This window comes from Centrocercus urophasianus, unplaced genomic scaffold, assembly GCF_019232065.1.
Source record: "Centrocercus urophasianus isolate 14NV4802_14NV808 unplaced genomic scaffold, USGS_Curo_1.0 seq_16, whole genome shotgun sequence".
Lineage (NCBI taxonomy): Eukaryota > Metazoa > Chordata > Aves > Galliformes > Phasianidae > Centrocercus > Centrocercus urophasianus.
Window position 1 is genome coordinate 664308 of NW_024884711.1, and position 20074 is coordinate 684381.

At 41.0% G+C, this 20074-nt stretch overlaps 1 protein-coding gene across 2 annotated transcripts in view; it reads right to left on the reverse strand.

Moving 5' to 3' along the window:
• The window catches only part of PDE1C (phosphodiesterase 1C), a 281179-nt gene that overhangs the window by 11523 nt on the left and 249582 nt on the right, over positions 1 to 20074 (reverse strand). Inside the window, exon 13 of one of the 2 annotated variants that reach the window (XM_042817160.1) lies at positions 5184 to 6908. The exons of the other annotated variant lie outside the window; for it this stretch is intronic. Coding sequence (XP_042673094.1) covers positions 6895 to 6908 — 14 coding nt within the window. The 3' untranslated portion in view covers positions 5184 to 6894. Of the gene's footprint in view, positions 1 to 5183; positions 6909 to 20074 lie in introns of those variants that run through there. 2 annotated transcript variants of the gene reach the window in all.

Here is a 20074-nt window from a genome sequence, read left to right on the forward strand (position 1 = left end):
TACAAAATGAACCCTTCTGCAATTTTAATTCAAATGGAGTGGAGACCTCGTCGTTTTTATTTGGTAATAGGATGAATATACATGGACTCTGTTACAGAAAAACTGGAATGTTGAAAAATGCTCTGTACATTTAAGAGACCACAAGCCTCTTCTTTCAAATATGGAACTAAAAATAAATACATATTGTTTAAAATTATTCTCAGAACAGTTGAGAATACTTGCATTACATGGCATGATTCATTTTGGTTTTGCATTTTTTTCCCCATGAGTCTTATCAAACCAAATTTTTTTTTTTTTCATCACCCTTCCCACCCAATCCCAGGAGCAAATGTGTTGAGTTTTGCTGTTGGCATGGATTTTAATTTGTTTTCCACACCCTGGTGCAAAATAGCGTAACAACCTGCCCCTCTTCCTTGGAAAAGGTTGGAGAACAGGCGTATATTGGTTATGATAGTTTAGTTCAAAAAGGACACCTCCATGATCAGTTCTGCTAATATAAACATACTCTAAAGTTTACGTTTAAGCTTCATACATAGAATTCCCTGCAGAATGCCAGCTGAGCTACAGTTGTTTTGCAAGACCAAGATCCTTGAATTTGATTAATTTCCCCTTAACCCTCCTACCAATAAGTTTGATGTTTCTTAACTCCTTTTAGGACCTGTCACTGAAGTGTTAACCACAGAGCAGGGAAATCTGCATGGTAGATAAGCCCTCAAATTCATCCCTCCTCCCTGCTGAAGACAGTCAGTGCTGAAGATGCCTTTGATGGAGGTGCCTGCCCATTCATTTGCCCACAGAAAGGTAGCATCATAGTAACAACGAGAGCTGTACTGTCTTTTTTAAACAAGTCGTGGTGGAAGCAGCTCCTACCACAGCACAGGAAGAAAGCACTACCCTGGTGCAGAACCACCCTGCATTTAACGAGTCCTTAGATATCTTGATTATTTACTCTTTGGCCCCAGATGCTGCAGAGGGACCAGCGGGACTTTGCATGCAATTTCCTTTGATTTCAGTGCAACTAAAAGAATGATCAGGCCTAGGTGCTATTTTGCTCAAAGCTGATGTTGCAAACGCAATGGCTTTTGTCAATCGGGGAAGAAGGGGAAAGAGAAAAGGGAAGGAAAATATTCTTGTGAGAGTCTGGGCCTACAGACAACCAGAAGTTCTGGCAAAACTCCAACCAGAACCCTACAATAAAAATAGCAGATATTTTAAAAAATTGCATATAAAATTGTATAAAAATATCATCCAAGCGAGAGGAAGAGGAAAAAGAAAAGGGTCACTCTGTCATTCTACTGCTAGGCTTTATCCTTAGAAAACCTCAATGGCCATAAGTAGTTTTGTCTGCTAAATGCACTCCTACGACCACCAGCAGAGACAATGGTATATGTACATTCCTCCTACCACTGGATAGCTTTAAACCTGGGTTGAGATGAGTACACAGCAGTGACACATATGTATTAGGGAGAAAACAAAAGGAGACAATGCCAGGAGTGTGCTGTGAGGTTTCTGAGTGCTGTTGTGCACTTAGGCATTAGAGTCAATCCACTAAAACTGAGCTCTGGGTTGGGAAGCCATGATGGCTACAGGTCCTGAGCCAGCTGCTCTGAGAGCAGCTCCATTTGCTTCTATATCGTGCTCAGGTTGCCAGAGAAGAGAGAGATGCTGCTGCTGTGAAGGAGGCACAGAGGACTGATAATGTGTGCTGCAGTGCTACCTGGGCACAGGTGAGAACTTTCCATGATTGTTCTGGGTGAAAAACAGACACTAGGACAAAGAGACGGCAGGCTCAGCAAATGGAGGTGCATGGCCTGCATTCTTTTCTAACAGAAAATGGCAGCATCAGCATTGGTTCTACTTTTACAACAGCAAACAGGGAGAGGGCTGGCTGGAATGGCAAAGCCCCTGGGCCTATGGAAGCAAAGTGAGCACTGCATTAGGATGCACACCTGCAGTCAAACCAAGAATGGGACACACCTGCTGATGCCACAGCACCTGCTTTGGAGGGAGCAGACTTTGCACCCTGAAATACAAAGCATTTTCCCCTCCCTTCTACCCACAAGATGCAGCTGGCAGTTTGCACAGTCTGTGTTGTCAGGGCTCACTCTTGTCATCAGCAAGGGAGGCCCCGTTTCGGAGTGCTTACACTCAAACATCGCCTCTGAGACAGAGCACCACTGGTCCAGCACATGCACAGCTCCATTCTTTTTAATCACTGGGTGGGGTGGTGGATCCAAAGAGTGACAGAGAACACTTGATTACGCTGTCATTTGCTGAGCATCACTGGCAAACATCCAATATGTATCATCAGAGGAGGATGAGCTCCATTATTATGAAATAAACTGGGAGGAGAAAGGAGCCGATATGGAATTATTTCAGACCATCTCATGAATTTCTAAAGATGGGCTACTTAATTGTAGATGAGGCTTCAAAAGTACTGTCCTTGTCAGTTTCCATCATTTCTGATTGGAATGGATTACTACGCTTTTTAATTTAAAACCAGACCCGCTTTAGAATTCGCAAGGACTGACAATGGAAGTGCTTGTTGTTGCCTTCCAAAGCAGCTTTTCACACAGTGCTGCATCCTACATAGCCTGAAAGCATTTTGCTTCCAGACTGATCTTGTAAAGCCTTTGTATGTACCTATGCAATTGGCATATTCAAATGGCAGTTTGTAAAAACACAACGCTCTACCATTTTTCTCTGCCATAACCAACCACGTTTTGGGAAATTTCCCTCCGATCAGAAAATTTATGTTTGAAAAAAGCAACACTGAGGAAAAAGGAATTTTCTTCTCTCATTTATCCATCAGGAACCAAGCTCCCAAAATCCAGATTCGTTCTGCTGCTAAACCTTCTACTGCATTGATACGTGGGGAGTAAATCTAACAGCTGAGGCTATACAAAGTGGCTGCACTTTCAGGTAAGCATCAGCCTGCTTAGACTGACTACTGGGAAATACATTTAAAACAGCAAAATTTCCTCTTCATCTGCCACCTATTTTGCCACCTACAACAACAACAACAACAAAAGGTTTCTGGCATTGATCTCCTTTCTCTAACATGGAAAACAATGTTAATATACATCATCTTTATAAGGGAACACAAACATCTGACCATGTAACTTGGAAAAGAAAGGCTGTGCTGTTAGTAAGGAAAGCTTTGTCATTAGAAAAGGTAAAAAAAAAAGAACTTTTCATGTGTAAACACTTTTTGCGTGCTCTCACACAAACAAATAATTCAAATCATCAAATAAGTGCAGCTCAGAGAACCGCCACCCTTCATCCTTTGAGCCATTTAAATAATGAACAGGGTAATAACCATAATTTTTTTCACTTTTTTTTTTTTTTTTTTTTTAAATTATGGAGTGTGCAGGAGTTCAAGCACTACTACATCAGCAGGAGCCAAAGGTCTGCTAATTCCCTGAATACCAGCTCCAGATAAAGTAGAGAACACTGACAGGTTTACCTGCAACCATGTCCCTGCCTGTCTCTAGAGGGTGTCTGGATTCACCCTCTGGCATCACACCACGGGTTCTGGGATGTAAGGGATGCCTGGTGCTCCTCCAGCAGAGCTCTCTGAGACCAGGAGATCCCTTTGTGCCTGCCTGAGGGGCCTCCCGAAGAACTCCTCATGATGCCAGCCCGCAGCCAGCAGCACGGGCCCTTCATTTGCAGTACTTCTGTCTTATTCCTTACTTGTGCACTCTGAGGCTGGAAAAAGAAGGCATCTAAAAACATAGTTCCTATATATCCAGGCAAAAATTAGGTAAGGATGCAACAACAGAAATCCCTTGCTTTTAATAGAGAGAGACCATGCCACTAGCTAATAAAGACCTAATCCTTTTCCTCTTTTCTTTTTTCTTTCATGGAATAAAGTAAGAGAAAGCAATTCTGCTTCTTTTTTTTTTTTTTTTTTTTTTTAATATTTATTACTTTTTTACACAATTGCACAGTGGCTGATCTCTAGTTGTACTGGGAGGTGTCTAAACATACAGCTCCTTGGCTCACAGTGCTCTGGCACAGTGCTGCAGAGTGTTCCAGGGAGGCAAGGAGTCTGGTACAGTAACATGGCAATGATCTGGGAAGGGAACTCCATGACACATCCTTTCATCTGGCCTGGTTCCTCTGTAGGATCTCAATTCCCAGATTTCACTTTATACATTTCCAGACTAATAGAAAAGATCTCATGGGGAATTATTTTATTTTAAGTGACAATGAAAAAAATTCCAAAAAGTACTACTAATCCACAGTATCAAGTTCAGATGACTTTAAAAGGGCAGAAAAATATCAGAGCTGTGACTGCCTGCCTGTGTTTTGCAAGGCATTTTCTGCACATCTGTGCGCTGAAATCACCGATTCTCTGACTATAGCATCTCATATAGAGCAGTACCCTGTTCTTACCTGCAGTCCCAAGAGACAGCAAGTCAACTGCTTCTTTTATAGTTCTTACCAGTGGCCAATAATCCTGGCAACACAGGTAAAACCTTTTCCAGCCTGATCTCTCACCTTTGTGCAAGCGCATGAGAAGTAAGAACTGACAGGCTGTGAATTAAGCCATCTTGCTTTGCTGTCTGAAAGAAGTCAGTCCCAGAAAGAAAGAAAGCAAAAGCAGATGAAGAAAAATATTTACTTTTTATTATTATTATTATTCTACTGGGCACGATGTAGGTATCTTTAGTCACTGTATGTTAGGTAAAGGTAACTTTAAAAGTATTAAAGTATACTAAACCATCCTGCACCAGTGACCAAGCTCTCGGGCAGGATATGTTCTCCTTGACTCCAGGAGGTCTGACTCAGCAGGGACTGAATCACTACTGTGGTGTTTCATTTGCAGTAGTGATATTTCATAGGCAACGTCCCTCCAAAGAGCCTGGTCAAGGCTGGAAGTCAGCCTGCCGCTCTGAGCTGGGGCTGAATGCTGATGGTGGAGGAAAGGGGAGGTGGAAAAGTGCTACAAGATGATACAGCCTTTCCCTGACACACCTCCTTTTATCAGCACTCCTTTCTTCACAAAATCTACCCCAGGATACACCCAGAGCTACTGCTGAAGCAGGACACTGTGTGCCCTCATATTTATTTTATTTAAAAGAGCTGGTACACTGATGCCAATGGTGAGACCCAGGAACTGCAAGAGTTACTTTCTCACATCTTTCTTCTGAAAACATGATTTCAGTGCAACGGCATGAACCTAATCTAAGTCTCTGGCTTTCACCACATGGTGCCCAAAAAGAGAACTCAAAATGTCCCTAGTCTCAATAACTAAAATCTCAAATACAAACACTCCTGAGTGAGAAGGTACTCACGTTCAAATGCAGATTTAGGCTGAGCTAACTGCTGTGATGTTTGCTAGCTTTAGGTGAAGCTCGGCCCTTGTACGTACACAGCTTAAGCAGGAACAGAGAACCAAGCTCTAATATAGGCTGGTGGTGAAGTCCTGTGCTTCTGAATATGAAAAAGAAATGCCAAAGAACTGCCTTCCTAAGCCAGTGTTTACACGTTCTCTACACAGCATAGAGCCATGACTGCCATCCGATTCCTTGTGAAATACATTTATGACTAACACAGCACAACCTTATCCTGAATAAAAAGGAGATAGGCAAAAACAACTGTATGTGTAAATACGTGTGCCTCGGTTTCCAAAAGACAGGTAAAACTGCGCACAGTTAAATGGATCCTTACTAAGATTCCAAGGCAGAAAAACACTTACAAACATTTGCTGTTTCTCATAAAAATATACCCTCCTGAATCGAAGCCTGAGTGAGGAGGTTTGTCAGCATTTCTTCCCTGAAATAGGCCAAAATGATGGCTACTGTCCGTGTGTCTGACTCTACTGGATGAGACAGCTTTATCCACCGACTCCAGGCATGTGTTTAGGACACACGTCTTCATTTTGTTTTTGTCTCTACTTCTCCAGCCACACTTTTCCTTCCTTTGGCCTGTCCATTCAGTCAGTGATGAAAGAAGTATCACACTGAGATGAAGGTAAGAATCGTTCCGTGTGATTCCCCGCTGCCCTTCTTCTCTTAGGCCTTCAGGACAGACAAAGTAGTTACTGGTAGCCAACGAGCAGATGTGGGAAACTGCTCATTATCTGTAATCCCAAGTTAAGTCAGGTACCTCAAACAGTACATTAGTACGTGCTCTCAGAGGCTGACAAAATTTGCCCCAAAGGAATATCACTTTCATTGATTCTTTCTCTCCTTTTACTAACTGCAAATGCACTATAAAATCAAGGGTTGAGTGAGTCTGCCTACTTCTGTTTCGAAACAAAAGCATTTTGCTATCGTTGCATTGTCTGTGATAAGCAAATGGCAACTTGACTACAAATTCAACATTCTTACGCATACAATCTTCTACAGCAAGGGTAAAACGGACGTCAAGTTCTGTCTACCACCAATTGGAAAAATCTCTTGGGGAAAAGCAAAAACAATAAAAGGGAAATATTATCCAGTGAAGTATTACTACAGTCTCATTTTCTTAGGTTCTTTTGCAACATCTTAATATTGTGATTTTGCAAGCTGAGGCATAACAGCAAAGGGCAGTACCAGCTTTTGAAGATGACTCGTCTGTGTGCTCCACCTGTCCATAAAATTGAACCAATTGCATCAGAAAATCACCAGATTTTTTTAAAACAAAACAACTTCCCGAAACAACAACAAATGCACACAAACATGAACAAACAAAACTAGATCACACCCCAAAAACCAATGCCCCCACCCTAGAGCCCAGAGTCATTAGCTGTGAAATAGCCAGTGGGAGGAGGAGTGTTTTGGAAGTTGTTTAACGCCTTCCCCGGAAACTGGTCTTTGCGGAAGGAGGAGGAGAACAGGAATGAAGAAGCTCGGCTAAAATGATGAAAGAAATGTGCAGTCTCTTTTTTTTTTTAATATATTTTTACTCTTCTGTATCTGGAAAAAAAAAAGAAAGAAAAAGAAAAGTGTCAAATGCTGCCTTTCTCCCCTTCATCCAAGGAATGGGTAATCTGAGGAAGAAAACGGAAGGACAGTTTAGACAGCCTCATTCACTCAAAGCAGTGTAGTTTTCCTCAACTGCTGAAAAGGCCAAAATGTCAGGTGCAAAAAAAGCTACACTTCTTATTGACTCGACTGGAAATTCCATTCTGTTTTACACAAAGCGAAATCCATTGCTGTCTGGCTAATCCAGCAGAAATTAAACCTTTGGAACTACTGGAATCATGGAACAGAATTCAGCCTTCTTTGCCTTAGAGCTCTCCGATCACCCTTGTTCACTACCTATTTCGGTACTTTTTTGGTCATAAAAGTAACAATAACATACATATGGTTTGGACTGACAAAAAGAATATGCTCCAATCACAAAGGTGCACTAGCTTTTAAAAAGCCCCTTTCTCTCAAATGGTCTGCAGTGAAAAGCAGAGCCTCACAGATGGATGCATATGTGAGAACTAACAAAGGATGTTCACATTACAGTCTGCCTGACTCCTCTGCAACTGAAAGCTAACTCAATACAGTAAGTGTAAAACCACATCACTGGTCAGATCATGATGGCCTGTGAATTTGGTTGTCACTTGTTGATCTCCAGAAGCCATTTGCCCAAGGTAGCAAGAAACAACATTGGTCTTTTTATAGCACTGTGGATAATAACAGTATCACCAACAGGAAATAATAAAGAACAAAAAAATTACAATACCTATTGGTGGAGCAAAGCCATATCTTTATTGACAGTGACCAGCCCAAATAAGATACAACAGGTTCATGAAGTCCAGGGACAAGGCCAAAAGCAGTAACAAGAAATGTTGTCAAAGCAGCACATTCACAACAGAAACAAAAATATCCCTATTCCTGGCAGGAGGAGCTTGTCAGACTTACCCTTAGCCATAGTGTAACAACAGGATGTCCTCCTCTACAAGGAACTTAGGACAAGTCAGGTATGTATGGGCAAGTTATTTATGAAATCATCTCTCACAACAGAGGTATGATCCAAAAATATGCAGGGACCCACTTAGAAATTTGCCTCTGATAGATATTTAGAGATTTGACTTAGATAATTAAAATTCCTAACCTCTTCAGAAGCCCAAACCCAAATCATTTGAAGCTAGCAGAATGAAATCTATGGGCAAATACTAGCAACTCCCTCAGCCTCAGAATTTGTCTGACTAACAGTACCTGGAATGCACAAATGTAGCTGATTTCTATATAGTTATGCATACCATGAATTAATTTCACAATGAACAGATTTCCTTGAGATAGAAATGTGGAAAATAAAATTTCTTCTTTATTTCTAATGAAAGAAGACAGTTTCTAATGGAAGAGGATACTATCCATCCCTTCTTACATGTCCCCCAGAAATCTTCTGGAAAAGCATCAAACAGGAACAAGAGTATTTCACTCTATATCAACCAAACAAGTTCTCTGAATACATGTGGCATTCTGCTTAGATACATTTATTCTGAACTACACTTTTAGCAGTGGAGTTGAAAGTGCTTTTGAAAAGATCTCTCAGGCAAAGAGATTCAATCCAAGGAGACATGAATTTACCTGTAAGGCTGCACAAGCCTCAGAAAATGATGAGATTAGAATCTCTGCGTCCCTTTCAGAAAGCCGGTTTCTTTAGACTCTAAGAATATGGTTCTGGGTTTTTTTGTTTCTTTAGGCGAAGGCAAAAGGAATCAACAAAACAAAGATGTGAGACTCTGCTACCAGACTGCGTTATGCCTGATGAATGAGTAGCAGTGGTTGCTGAATCATCTGAACCAGAGCTCCAAGTGCCACTTAACCCTCCCTTCCATTCCTATGCCATCCATACTCTCAAGACTTTTAACCTCTCCCATCCCCTTTAATGAAACAGGGAAAAAATGTGATGTTTTTATGCAGACTAGAAGCTCCCTGTGGAGACCTGAGTCATACATTGTTTTCTGGCTCCTATTAGTCACATCATCAGCTTAAGTCAGAACATTCCAGTACAGCCCTTGCTTTGAACTGTTTTTCTACTTGGTGGAGCAAATGCATTGGCTTCCTAGCTGAGTTTCCCTTTGGATACAACATAGCTTCCCTAAGACTACCTTAACCTCAGATATGATTCAACCTCTTTTCCAATTCAGAACAACAAATCCAGTGCAAATATTAGGATATATTAATAGAGCTAACTGGAAGAGAAAAAGAACAAATATGCAGTGCTGTGCATGCAGAAGACTTGTAGTTCACTTGGCATGTATTGAAATTCTTCATCTGAAATAGCCTCCTTTGAATGCACATCTCTGCCCTTCAGCATCGTCGTCAAATTTATTTTGTGTGTCAGGGTTGAGTACTGGCCCTCCCCTTCACCACAAACAGAAATGCCAGTGACTTCTACAGCCTTTCAGGAGGTACCAGCACGCACTGCAAGGTTATGAAGTCCATCCCTGCTATCAGCTTCCAGTTAACACCAGGGAATTTTTAACATGTGTTCAATGGAACACAGATGCATATATTTACTACTTTACTACACAGTCTGTTGCACTGAAGTGAAAATATACTGCAGTTTGTCTTTTCCTTCACACAGAATTGCTCAGCATACAACTGTATGCATACAGCAAAGAATCTGGATGCCAGTTTTGCACAACCTGTGACTCATCTCACACACGATCTCTCCTCCTTTTGTGATAAAACAAATGTTTGGGGGTCCAAGACCTTACCAGAACTAGCCCTTGTTGGCACTTATTATGCTCATCTAACACAAGCTTTCACAGCCTGCTACCCAGCTGGAGAACAGGAACAGACAGATCCTTGGAGGCACTCTGGTGGAGATGAGAGTTTAGACTGAGTCAAAAACTACACCTGCTCTGCAATGAGTCAGGCTCCTTGCCGAGCCTACGTCACAGGCATTGCTCTGCTTGCATCCGCTGGAAGTCAGCAGCCAACCTTCTCCACATGCCTTCTGAAGGGCCTGGCTCAGCCTCTCCAGCCAGGACCTGCCCTCTCCCTGCACCACAGAGTCATGGAATCGCTTGCACTGAAAGGCCCCTGAAAGACCACCTGGTTCCAACTCCCATCATTTTCTCCCAAGTCACCAGAACCAAAGGGCTGTCCAGCACAGCTAGGGACGATGCCACGTTCTCCATTGCAGGGCTGTGCTGCGAGGGCAAGGTCAAAGTATATGTGTTTCAATTGCATTTAAGAGAAAATGCTCTGATCTCCTCTCCTAAAAGCTGGATGCTACATGTAGGCTATGTGGCAGTGGAACATGGAATGAGGTTTTAGGTTTTCTACACAGACTACCTAGCTTGCCTGGGAGAGCAACAAGACCAATACCAACGTCAATCACAAGTTTTTGAGGTTATTCTCAGTCCCTGTTTCCTCTTCTCAAGGATGTGTTTCTTCAGCAGTACAAGCTATACTCATTAATAAAGGATGCACAATGATACCACAGTCATCCAGGAGTGCACACTCCCTTTTTTTTTCCAAGCAGATGAAGGTAACCTTGCAGTTTATTGGTGAAAAAGAAGTATGCAGCGTGTAAAAATCTCAACTTCTAAACATGAAACTGCATGAGCACTCCTGTAGGACAACAGAACTCTACCACGCTGCCAAATAATGTTGCCCTTGAGGTACCACTATCCCAGGGCATTTCTGACTTTGGGTTTTAATACGCATCAAAATTAACCATATTCACTTTTAATAAACTACCTATGTGAGTGACATGTCATGCTATTATGATACAAAATCATAAAAAAAAAAGCAACCAAAAATTTCAGCATCTTTTTTTGTATTTTTTTTTATATTTTGTTCTTTAAGAATTAAAGAAAAAAATAATCTTATTAAAATCAGATTCTCTCACTGCATCCCAGCAACTAAAGTGCATGTGACACCAACTGCCTGTTTTATGTTCTAACACAAGCAGTGTATATCAGAGGGGTGTCACTTTCAGCAAAGTCGAATGGGCAAAATTGATGCACACAATAATTTTTTATCCTGAAAAGGAAGAGTTGTGGGAAGAGTGTAATAAAGGATAAATGAGAGACACTGAGAAGATCAGCAGGGAACAGTATTCACTGTTTCTCACAGCGCAGGTAGTGGGTTATCAAATGTAATTATCAAGCAGTAAATTTGAAACAAATAAAAAGATGTGATTTTTCATATAACACCTAAGCGAACGTTAAATTATGTTTCTTCAGAGTGCTGGGTATGTAAAGAGTACTTAAAAGAGGACTCTAAAGAAAATTAAACAAAGTAATAGAAGAAAAATCCATCAGAGGCTATTCAAGATTTGTCCTCTGCATTAGATTCTGTGGAAGAAAAAAGGGTTTAGGTTTAAAGTGCTGCTCTCTTTTTATTATTTCTTCATTAAAGTCTCTGCTATGAAAAGTTGTAAAGTGCTTGACAGAGAGCTAAAGGGCATTCTGGACTGACCCACCAAGGTTGTTTGAATATTCCTAGGTAAGACAATACAGTGTTGGGAAGTAGCCTCTATGCTCACATATTAAAATAAAACAGAACAAAGCCCATCAAAACAGATGTAAAAAAAATCACAGAATCCAAGAATGGCCTGGGTTGCAAAGGAGCACAATGCTCACCCAGTTCCAACCCCCTGCTGTGTGCAGGTCACCAACCTGCAGCCCAGGCTGCCCAGAGCCACATCCAGCCTGGCCTTGAATGCCTGCAGGGATGGGGCATCCACAGCCTCCTTGGGCAACCTGTTCCAGTGCCTCACCACCCTCTGGGGGAAAAACTTCCTCCTCATATCCAACCTAAACCTCCCCTGTCTCAGTTTACAACCATTCCCCTTGTCCTGTCACCATCCACCCTTGCAAACAGCCGTTCCCCCTCCTGTTTCTGTGCTCCCTTCAAATATTGGAAGTATGTGGAAAAATACTACATACATTTGAAAAACAAATAATTCAAGTGTTCAGATTTTAGAGGAAAATATAGAATTTCCCCATCATGTACAAATTTACACCAATTATTACATTTCCACGAGGCACTTTCCTGATTCAGGTTTTTCCAGACTTCCCAAATGTCAGAAAAAAAAAAAAAAAAAAAAATTGGAATATACACATTTCTTACTTCTATTTCTCTGACTCTTCAAATGCAAAAAGCTTTAATCACAACTGATGAGCCCAGGTTTTCCAGTATAAGACTACTCCAAAGTTTGTTCTCCTCCCACATGCTGCTCAGTTCAAGCACTGGGTCAAACGACAACAGAAATGACAAAATTGTTGTATGTCAACGGATGTTATAAAACAATTACTGCAAAACAAGGAAGAAAAACAGTCTGAGTAAATGTGATTGAGATAATCCATAATCCAAAAGGTGGTTAACCTTAATACTACATAGAAAGAATGGAAATATTTGCAGCTGACGGGACAGATCTCTAAGCGATTTCCATGGGAACCTCCTGCCAGGATTGACTCCCTAATTTTACAGAGTTATCCCAACAAGCCTGGCTATTTATTGCTTCCCCTGCATGCTAACATGTGCTCAGTGGTACATGTTTCTGCCTGTTAAAGTACTGTTAAAGCTACTCCTGAAGCAGAATAAAAGGATGATGTCCAAAATCTCTATTCTCTTGCTTCTTTTGAGTCAGAGATGAACGAGGCCTAAGAAACAAAGTTCATAAGATCAGTGAAATGAAGAAGAGATATGTGTTACAAGTTCATTCATCTGCATTGTCTGCCTTTTTAATAGACAAAAAAGTAATTATTTTTCCAAAGGAAACAGCCAAGTTTCTCTGTGGTGCCTGAGTCCTGTTTAAGGTAAAGAAATATAAATGCTTCTGGGAGAAAACTTGGAATACTTGTTTTGTAACTGAATTCAAGTACCATTACTGTAATTTAGCAGACATCCCAAGTGCTTAGCATTCTTGTTGCTGGGGGGGAAATGACATTAGCAAGGAAGCTGTTCTTATTTCTGAGTTTTGGCACACAGTTATCTCTAAATCATTCATGACTTCGAACAATTTCTAGTCGTGTTCACGTGGATCTTGTGCTTTATGTTTGACAGTTTGCATTATACTTGACCTGAAAACACAGCAGTGCTGGAAGAAAGAGATTTGTTTAGCTTTAATGTATGTTGAATGACTACTGGTACATTATAGAGATACTCAACTGCAGAGAAGAAAAAACAACAACAATACAACGGCCGCATTGGCAAAAGTTTGGTTGTGCCAAATACATTTGAATTTCCTGAGAAAAGCATGTGAGAAAGAAACTAGTCATGCATTATGCAAGGTGATCTACAGGAGTAGATGTGAAAACTTACTCTGTATTTGGTGATCAAACATAATTCAAAGTTCTGAACGCATCTGTGGTAAAAGCTAGATCACAGTTTTCACACAGAGATGTTCTGTTGTGGATGCAAACTAAAACCTCAGCCAAAGATATGAATCAGAATTTTGTAATTAGCCCTGAGCAAATAATGTCTTGTTTGAATGAGTGAACACACTAAAAAACTGGGGTAATACTCTGCTCTGGGTCAGGCACAAGTAATCACTTTTTTTCAGCCAAGGCAAAAAAAAAACTATTGCTGAGGAGTGCTTTTTTGGTGGGAGTGAGGCAGAGATAAAATGAAAGATCAATGTAGGATCATAGGTTTTCTACCACTAACTTTAATAAAACTTTTTTTTCTTTTTTTTCTTTTTTTTTTTTTTTGTAGCATTTCCTTAAAGCTGGCTAGATACACGAAACCAGTTCAAAGGAAAAAATCTGATTTAGATTTCATCAATGTCTCTTCAGTTTTTGACAATGACTTATTCTTCATCACTTCAATTCCTAAATACTGTAGCCTGATTCAAAATTTCACTTTTCAACTAATGTCACATCCAGTTTTCCTTCTTCTGCATTTATTATTGCCTACAAGGGCTGGGTTTTGACATTAAGAATACCTAAACAGCAGTTCAGGAGCAGAGAAGAGAATGAAGCTAGCTATGCAGCAGTGAAATAATTAAAGGCAGTAAAGACTGCTTAGAGGGTATGAATCTCAGAAAACTAGCCAGTAAAGTGACTCTCCTCCCTGTCCAGCCTCTGTCCTCTAAATGGGACAGATTCCTGGGCTGAGCGGCTCAAGGATATCCACCCTCAAGGATAGAGCAGGCACACACAGCACAGGTCTGCAAAGCACTCACCAAGCATTCAGCTGGCTGTCTATAGGGTGCAGTCTCTACATTTAGATTCCCACTGTGCTGACTTTTTATCTCTTCCAGCTTCTAGTTAAACTACCTTGTCCGTGGCAGCATTGCAAAGGGAAAAAGGAGGCCTGATTGTCACTGAGTTGAACATTAGCTGATGGAGGGAGGGAGCAAGGACTTCCCTCTTGCTGAAGTGAGACTTTCTATACATCACTGCACATGCACATTTTCCTAAATGGGATTAGAAGGGCTATAACACGGTAAGATCATAGCTCCACTCCCTGAAATGGCTGACGGTGCAAAAATCAAGGAGGAACGGGCACAGCGTACTGCACAAGTTATGCATTACACCTCTAGTGTCATGGCTATTATCCTTGAGGAGCTATCTCTAAGCAGAATTACATGCAAAGGACAAAAGGTAACCTCAAAATGTTCCCTGTGAAGTTAACTACTCAAAAAAAAACCATTTAGGTACCTACACTCAACGTTTTACACCACGTAACTGGAATGAACATTCCACGTATTCACTTGAATCTGAAACCCAAACCAGATGCTACCTCTGAGTTATCAACTTTCCACATATCCACACTCTGTGATTTCATGTAAAGCAGAAGCAAAAATCAGCTTTTGGATCACTTCCTAAATACATGGCATGGTCTGAACTACAGTCTTAGAAAACAAGCCATAAAGGAGGCAGACAAAAGTCTCAATCAAGCACCTTCCATAAGTTAGACAGTTGTTGAACTGGCAAAACCATCTGCACATTCTGACAGAGTAGCTCTCTGCTTCATATTCCCCATGTTCTCACTGGGCATGCATGCCACAGAGATGTAATATTCCTGAGGTCAGGATGCTAACAGTGTGCTTTTCATTTATCATCAAAGATCACACCACTCCATGTTCTTCTATTTGATAGTAAAACTGCATACTTTTCAGAGTACATCTCTCTGTGCAAATTCCGGCTTGCCTGAGGTGCTGGTTGTTTAATGAGCACACTCACATTTTTAAAAAAGAACATTAAAATGATTTTAAAAGAACAGAGGCTTTTTTCTCCCCTTCAGTTATGCTATACTGTGCTACTACGGACTTGTTGTTCATAAGAGATAAGTTATGGGGAAATGAATCTCCTTTTGGATAGGAAAATGTCCTCATGCTCTTCAGGCAAGCTTTTCCAGAGGGTATGAATACAATGCTTTCCAATTTCCAATGCAGGGCAATAACCTCTAATGTAATTCAAGTAGCAGGCCATAAAAGAAGTAAGAAAAGGAAGGAAATTGTCTCTAGAAGTGGCCTTTAGCTATTGTAATTCCAATTTGCCACCACTGCTGGATTCTGACATATAATATCAAAGCAATATCTTACAGAAGGAAGTCCAGCGTGTTTGCCTTACCAACTGAAATGGGCTTTTTGCTTTTGACAATAATGGAGAAATCAGCCTATCTTTTGGAATAGAAATAGAGAAGGCTCTGTTATTTACACGACTTTAAATTAACCATTTTTCCCATCGTATACCAAGATTTAGCAGAGGGTTGTTAGAGTTACGGTAGTATGATTAGGTCATGGTTGGACTCGATGATCTTTAAAGGTCTTTTCCAACCTGAGTGATTCTATGATTCTATGTTTCCATGGTTTTCCCTCTCTGAAGAATATAGAGGTGAATGTTGTTCCATTATGTTTGAGCAACCTCGGTTAGAACAGCACTAGCATCATGCAGATTATACAAGCAAGATTTTGACAGAAGAAATCTACTGTTCAGTGCAACGTATTGCACTAGATCAACACACAAAATGCACGTCTGAAAACCATATCTGCAGAAGGCTGCAAAGATAGATCATCATAAAGTGGCTGAACAACTTTGTGAAAAGCTGCATTCTCCTCTATATTAACAGGGAAGAATTCTGTTAATTCAACTGTATCTGCAGTAAAAGTAAGGCCATCATCACAGCTCCACCACATCATCATTTAAAGTCCTCTCAAAGAAAGCACTCCTACACCAAAGACATTCCCAGATAGCAATGCTCTGTGCAAGCTACTCCATCACGAATGCTTCGTTTTTGATTTTTTTTATCCCATCTGTGATAGGAAGTGACAGAGCCCCTGTATTTTACCTTTCTAAACAGGGAATTTTGTACTTGCTGATTGTCAAGAAAAAATAAGACCAAAAGGAGCTCTACATGTTGGCACGGTCAATGTACTGAACCCATAGGAAAGGATTTGAACTACTATTAAGCAACAGTCTAGCTTGAAACAAAACAAAACAAAACACAAAAGAAGATAAAGTACTATTCTGTCCTCATGAGGCCCCATCTGGAGTACTGCATCCAGGTCTGAGGCCCCCATTGTAGGAAAGATGTGGAGCTGTTGGAGTGAGTCCAGAGGAGGGCCATGAAGATGACCAGAAGGCTGGAGCACCTCCCATGCAAGGACAGGCTAAGGGAGCTGGGCTTGTTCAGCCTAGAGAAAAAAAGGCTGAAAGGAGACCTCATTGCAGCCTGCCAGTATCTAGAAGGGGATTATAAAAAGTAGACAGTAAGAGGACAAGGGAGAACGGTTTTAAGCTCAGGGAGGAAGGGTTTAGATTGCATGTCAGGGGAAAGTTCTTCACAGAGAGAGAGGTGAGGTGCTGGAACAGGCTTTCCAGAAAAGCTGTGGATGCCCTGTCCCTGGAGGTATACAGGGTGAGGTTGGATGGGGCCCTGGGCACCTGGTCTAGTTCCAGATCTGGAGGCTGGTGGCCCTGCCTGTAGCAGGTGGGTTGGAACTTGATGATCCTTGGGATCACTTCCAACCCAAGCCATTCTATGACTCTGTGATAAAGGTCTAAATCCCTAGAGCACTTGTAATGTATGTACTCATCATAGAGACTGCACATGTGAACATGTGAAAAGATGCATACTGCCTTGCATTGTAATGTACTGTATTATTTGCTTTTGCACCGCACAGAGGCAAGTGCTATTGAAATGTAGGGGTAAGATCTGACCACGAGGTGGGAGTGTTGCTCATCATACACAGCCAGGGCACACGAGGCTTTCCCACATACCAGCAGTTCAAGATACGAGCAATAACACCCTATGTATTTCTGTGCTTCAAGAAGCAGATTTGCTTTTTACCATGAGATAAGTTGCCAGGAAAACACACATAAATACACATAAACACACACAAATGAACCTGCAAATTTCTGTTATTTCCTAGCTGAAAAAGAGTAGCAGAATAAACTGTATTTTGGTGACTGGAACAAAGAGTTGCACTGAAAACTTAATATTGCAGACATTTTCCCTAGTAGGAAAAAGAAATGAAGCCATAACTTGTGAAAGTGCAACATGATGTAAAAAGTTTTCTCATTTATTCTAAGTATGTGAGTAGAAAAAATTGCAAAAATAAATGCTGGGAATGTATTAAAAAATTACTGTGTGACTGCTTTAAAATTTCCATTCCAAGTACTGAATAGTGACTACTTCACAGGGGAAAATCAGGTTTTCCAAAATGATTTAATAACACTTTATCCCACAGAAAACATTTGATGATGCTGTTGGTGCTGATGGTGTCAGATAGGACTGTGTCTTTACAAAGAAATGGCAGTCTCATATCTCTTCTCTCGAAGCTGAAGATAAGGGCAGCACTGAGTAACAACTGAATGTCCCACAGAACAAACAAAAAGCCAGTAACAGGACGATAACATGACAATGAGGATGCTATCCTGTGTTTAAGAAACTCGAACAAGATTTGGAAGCAATTAATACTGCATTCTAAGACACAACTGCAGCTTGCACAGGTGTCCTCAAACTATTTAAACTAGCAGGCTGTGCTACCAATAGATTCAGCTGTGTGAAGCTCTGGCTAGATGCATTTATAGCTTCCCAGTGGCTTACAGAGCTTGATCCCTATTTCTGGAGGCATGCACACCAATCTGTGGGTAGCATAAAGGTAGCACTGACACATGTTACACCTGTGACTACAGCGCAGGCAAGCCACTTAATGTCTTTGTGTCCACTGGGATGGTTATTCGTATTTCCTTGGCCACCTGGTTCGCCATGAAGTAGAAGGATGATTAGAAATGCTTTAACACTTCCATTTTCCAATTAGAACATATTACAGTTATATCTTGTATGTGCTCAAAAAGTACCATGGGCAAGATCATGCAAAGATTCATGTAGTTAAACTGCAGCTTTTTTCTCACAGCAGGACAGAACAGCAGACTGACCTCAGCTTGGGTGCAGGGCTCTAGCTGATGCTAATGGGAGGCCAAAAGAAAGCCAAAGCCCGCATGGGGTGTGATGAATCTGCACAAACGAGCACCTATTTCACACAAATACACCCCACTTGCAGACTAAGAGGCTGTGAAACCCAAGCACTGGGCCTGATGCTGCTAAAACCTGGGCTGATACTCACTCGAAAGCAATCTAGAAGTGGTGAGAAAATTCCAGCGCTGTAACCTGACTCTTTCCAACTCCTCTGCTTTTTTTCCCAGTATATGAAGGACCATGTCCCAGCAGATGAGAAACCATATGTTTGGGTACATAGTTCAGTAGTCTACAAACAGCAACGTACTATTTGTGGGCAAGATTCATTTTTCCGCATCCCTTCCATGGCTGGTAAGGAGATTTGCTCAGGACTGAGCAATGGACAGAAGGGGTCACGCAGTATTTCTCAAAACACACGTGCCCAATATCCCAATACTTTCCTAGGGCTCGTCTTTCACAGATATTCCCTATTTCTGTTAGTGACATTATTAGTCACAATCTCTCTCTACAGCATTTGAATGAAAAACATGGAGCCCATAAATTGATTTTGCTTGGTTACAGTTCCTTATTCACTGTAATCAGCTGATCTCATGGCACTGGCCTTTTCCTTAAGGGGTTGAGCAGAACACATCCTTGCAGAAGAACAGATTAAATAGCTAACAGTACTCCAAGATTAGCAACTTGGAAGTAAACAGATTTACTACCATACTTCTAAGTCAGCATGAAACATTCACCTCTTTGTCTTCCAGCCAGATTAAATGGGTGTCCCTACTCTTTCCAAGAGACTGCGACTGCAAGCTTTCAAAGGTGACCTTGTCCTCAAGTTTAGGGGCTCCCAAGCCTACTCTCATGGTTGGTCTGAAGCCCCTGAATCTGCTAAGAGAAGCCCCAAGCTTTCTGCATCTGCCCATCCTGCCAAGGGAGCAGTCTTTCTACACGGCCACTGTTCTGCCATCACCAACTGCAGTGGGGAGAGAAGCCATTCCTCCTACTAATCCTTGTGAAGCCATTACAGCTACATAAGACATGCACATATCGTAAATGCCTGCAGAGCCAGGCAGCTAATTGAGTATTTGCTCTTTATTTCTGCATACTGTGTAAAGAGTTATGAATGGTACTCGTTCACGACTCTTCCTGACAGACACTTATCCGAAGTGTATAAATAATAAGTGTATAAATATTCCAACAAATAATTGATTTTTCCTGAACAATCATTGCTAACAGAGCTCTGTATAAACTACATATTTGTGTGTCTGAAGTTAATACATGTGATTATAGATGAATTGCTTTACTTTTTTCTTTTCTTTTTGCTAAGGATAACATTATCTTCTTATTTGTCACTTTTCTGCAAGAGTAAGAATATGAAGTAATTTCTTACAAGGTAACAGTAAAAGCAAACATCATCTAAACTGCAGCACTTAAAATGAGGTTGCCTTTCTTGATCATTAAAACACAATACTGCACTATTTATATTTAGGAATATTTCAGTGGATTTAATCGAGACATACAAAGGAAATCTTAGCTGTAGCATTTGTTTCCATTTATTCTTCTATGCAGTATTTAAGCAATCAGTTCTGGGGTGATGTGGAGTCTCAGATACTATCTTATAGCCTTCTGCTGCACAGCTGAGAAGCAGAAGAGCACACATGCCACATCTCTTATAGACGTTTTTCTGCTTTGCTGATGCTACTAAAACATCTGTGAAAATTTACAATAGGCTCAGGGCTGTATGAAATTATTTCTAGGTGTTTAAG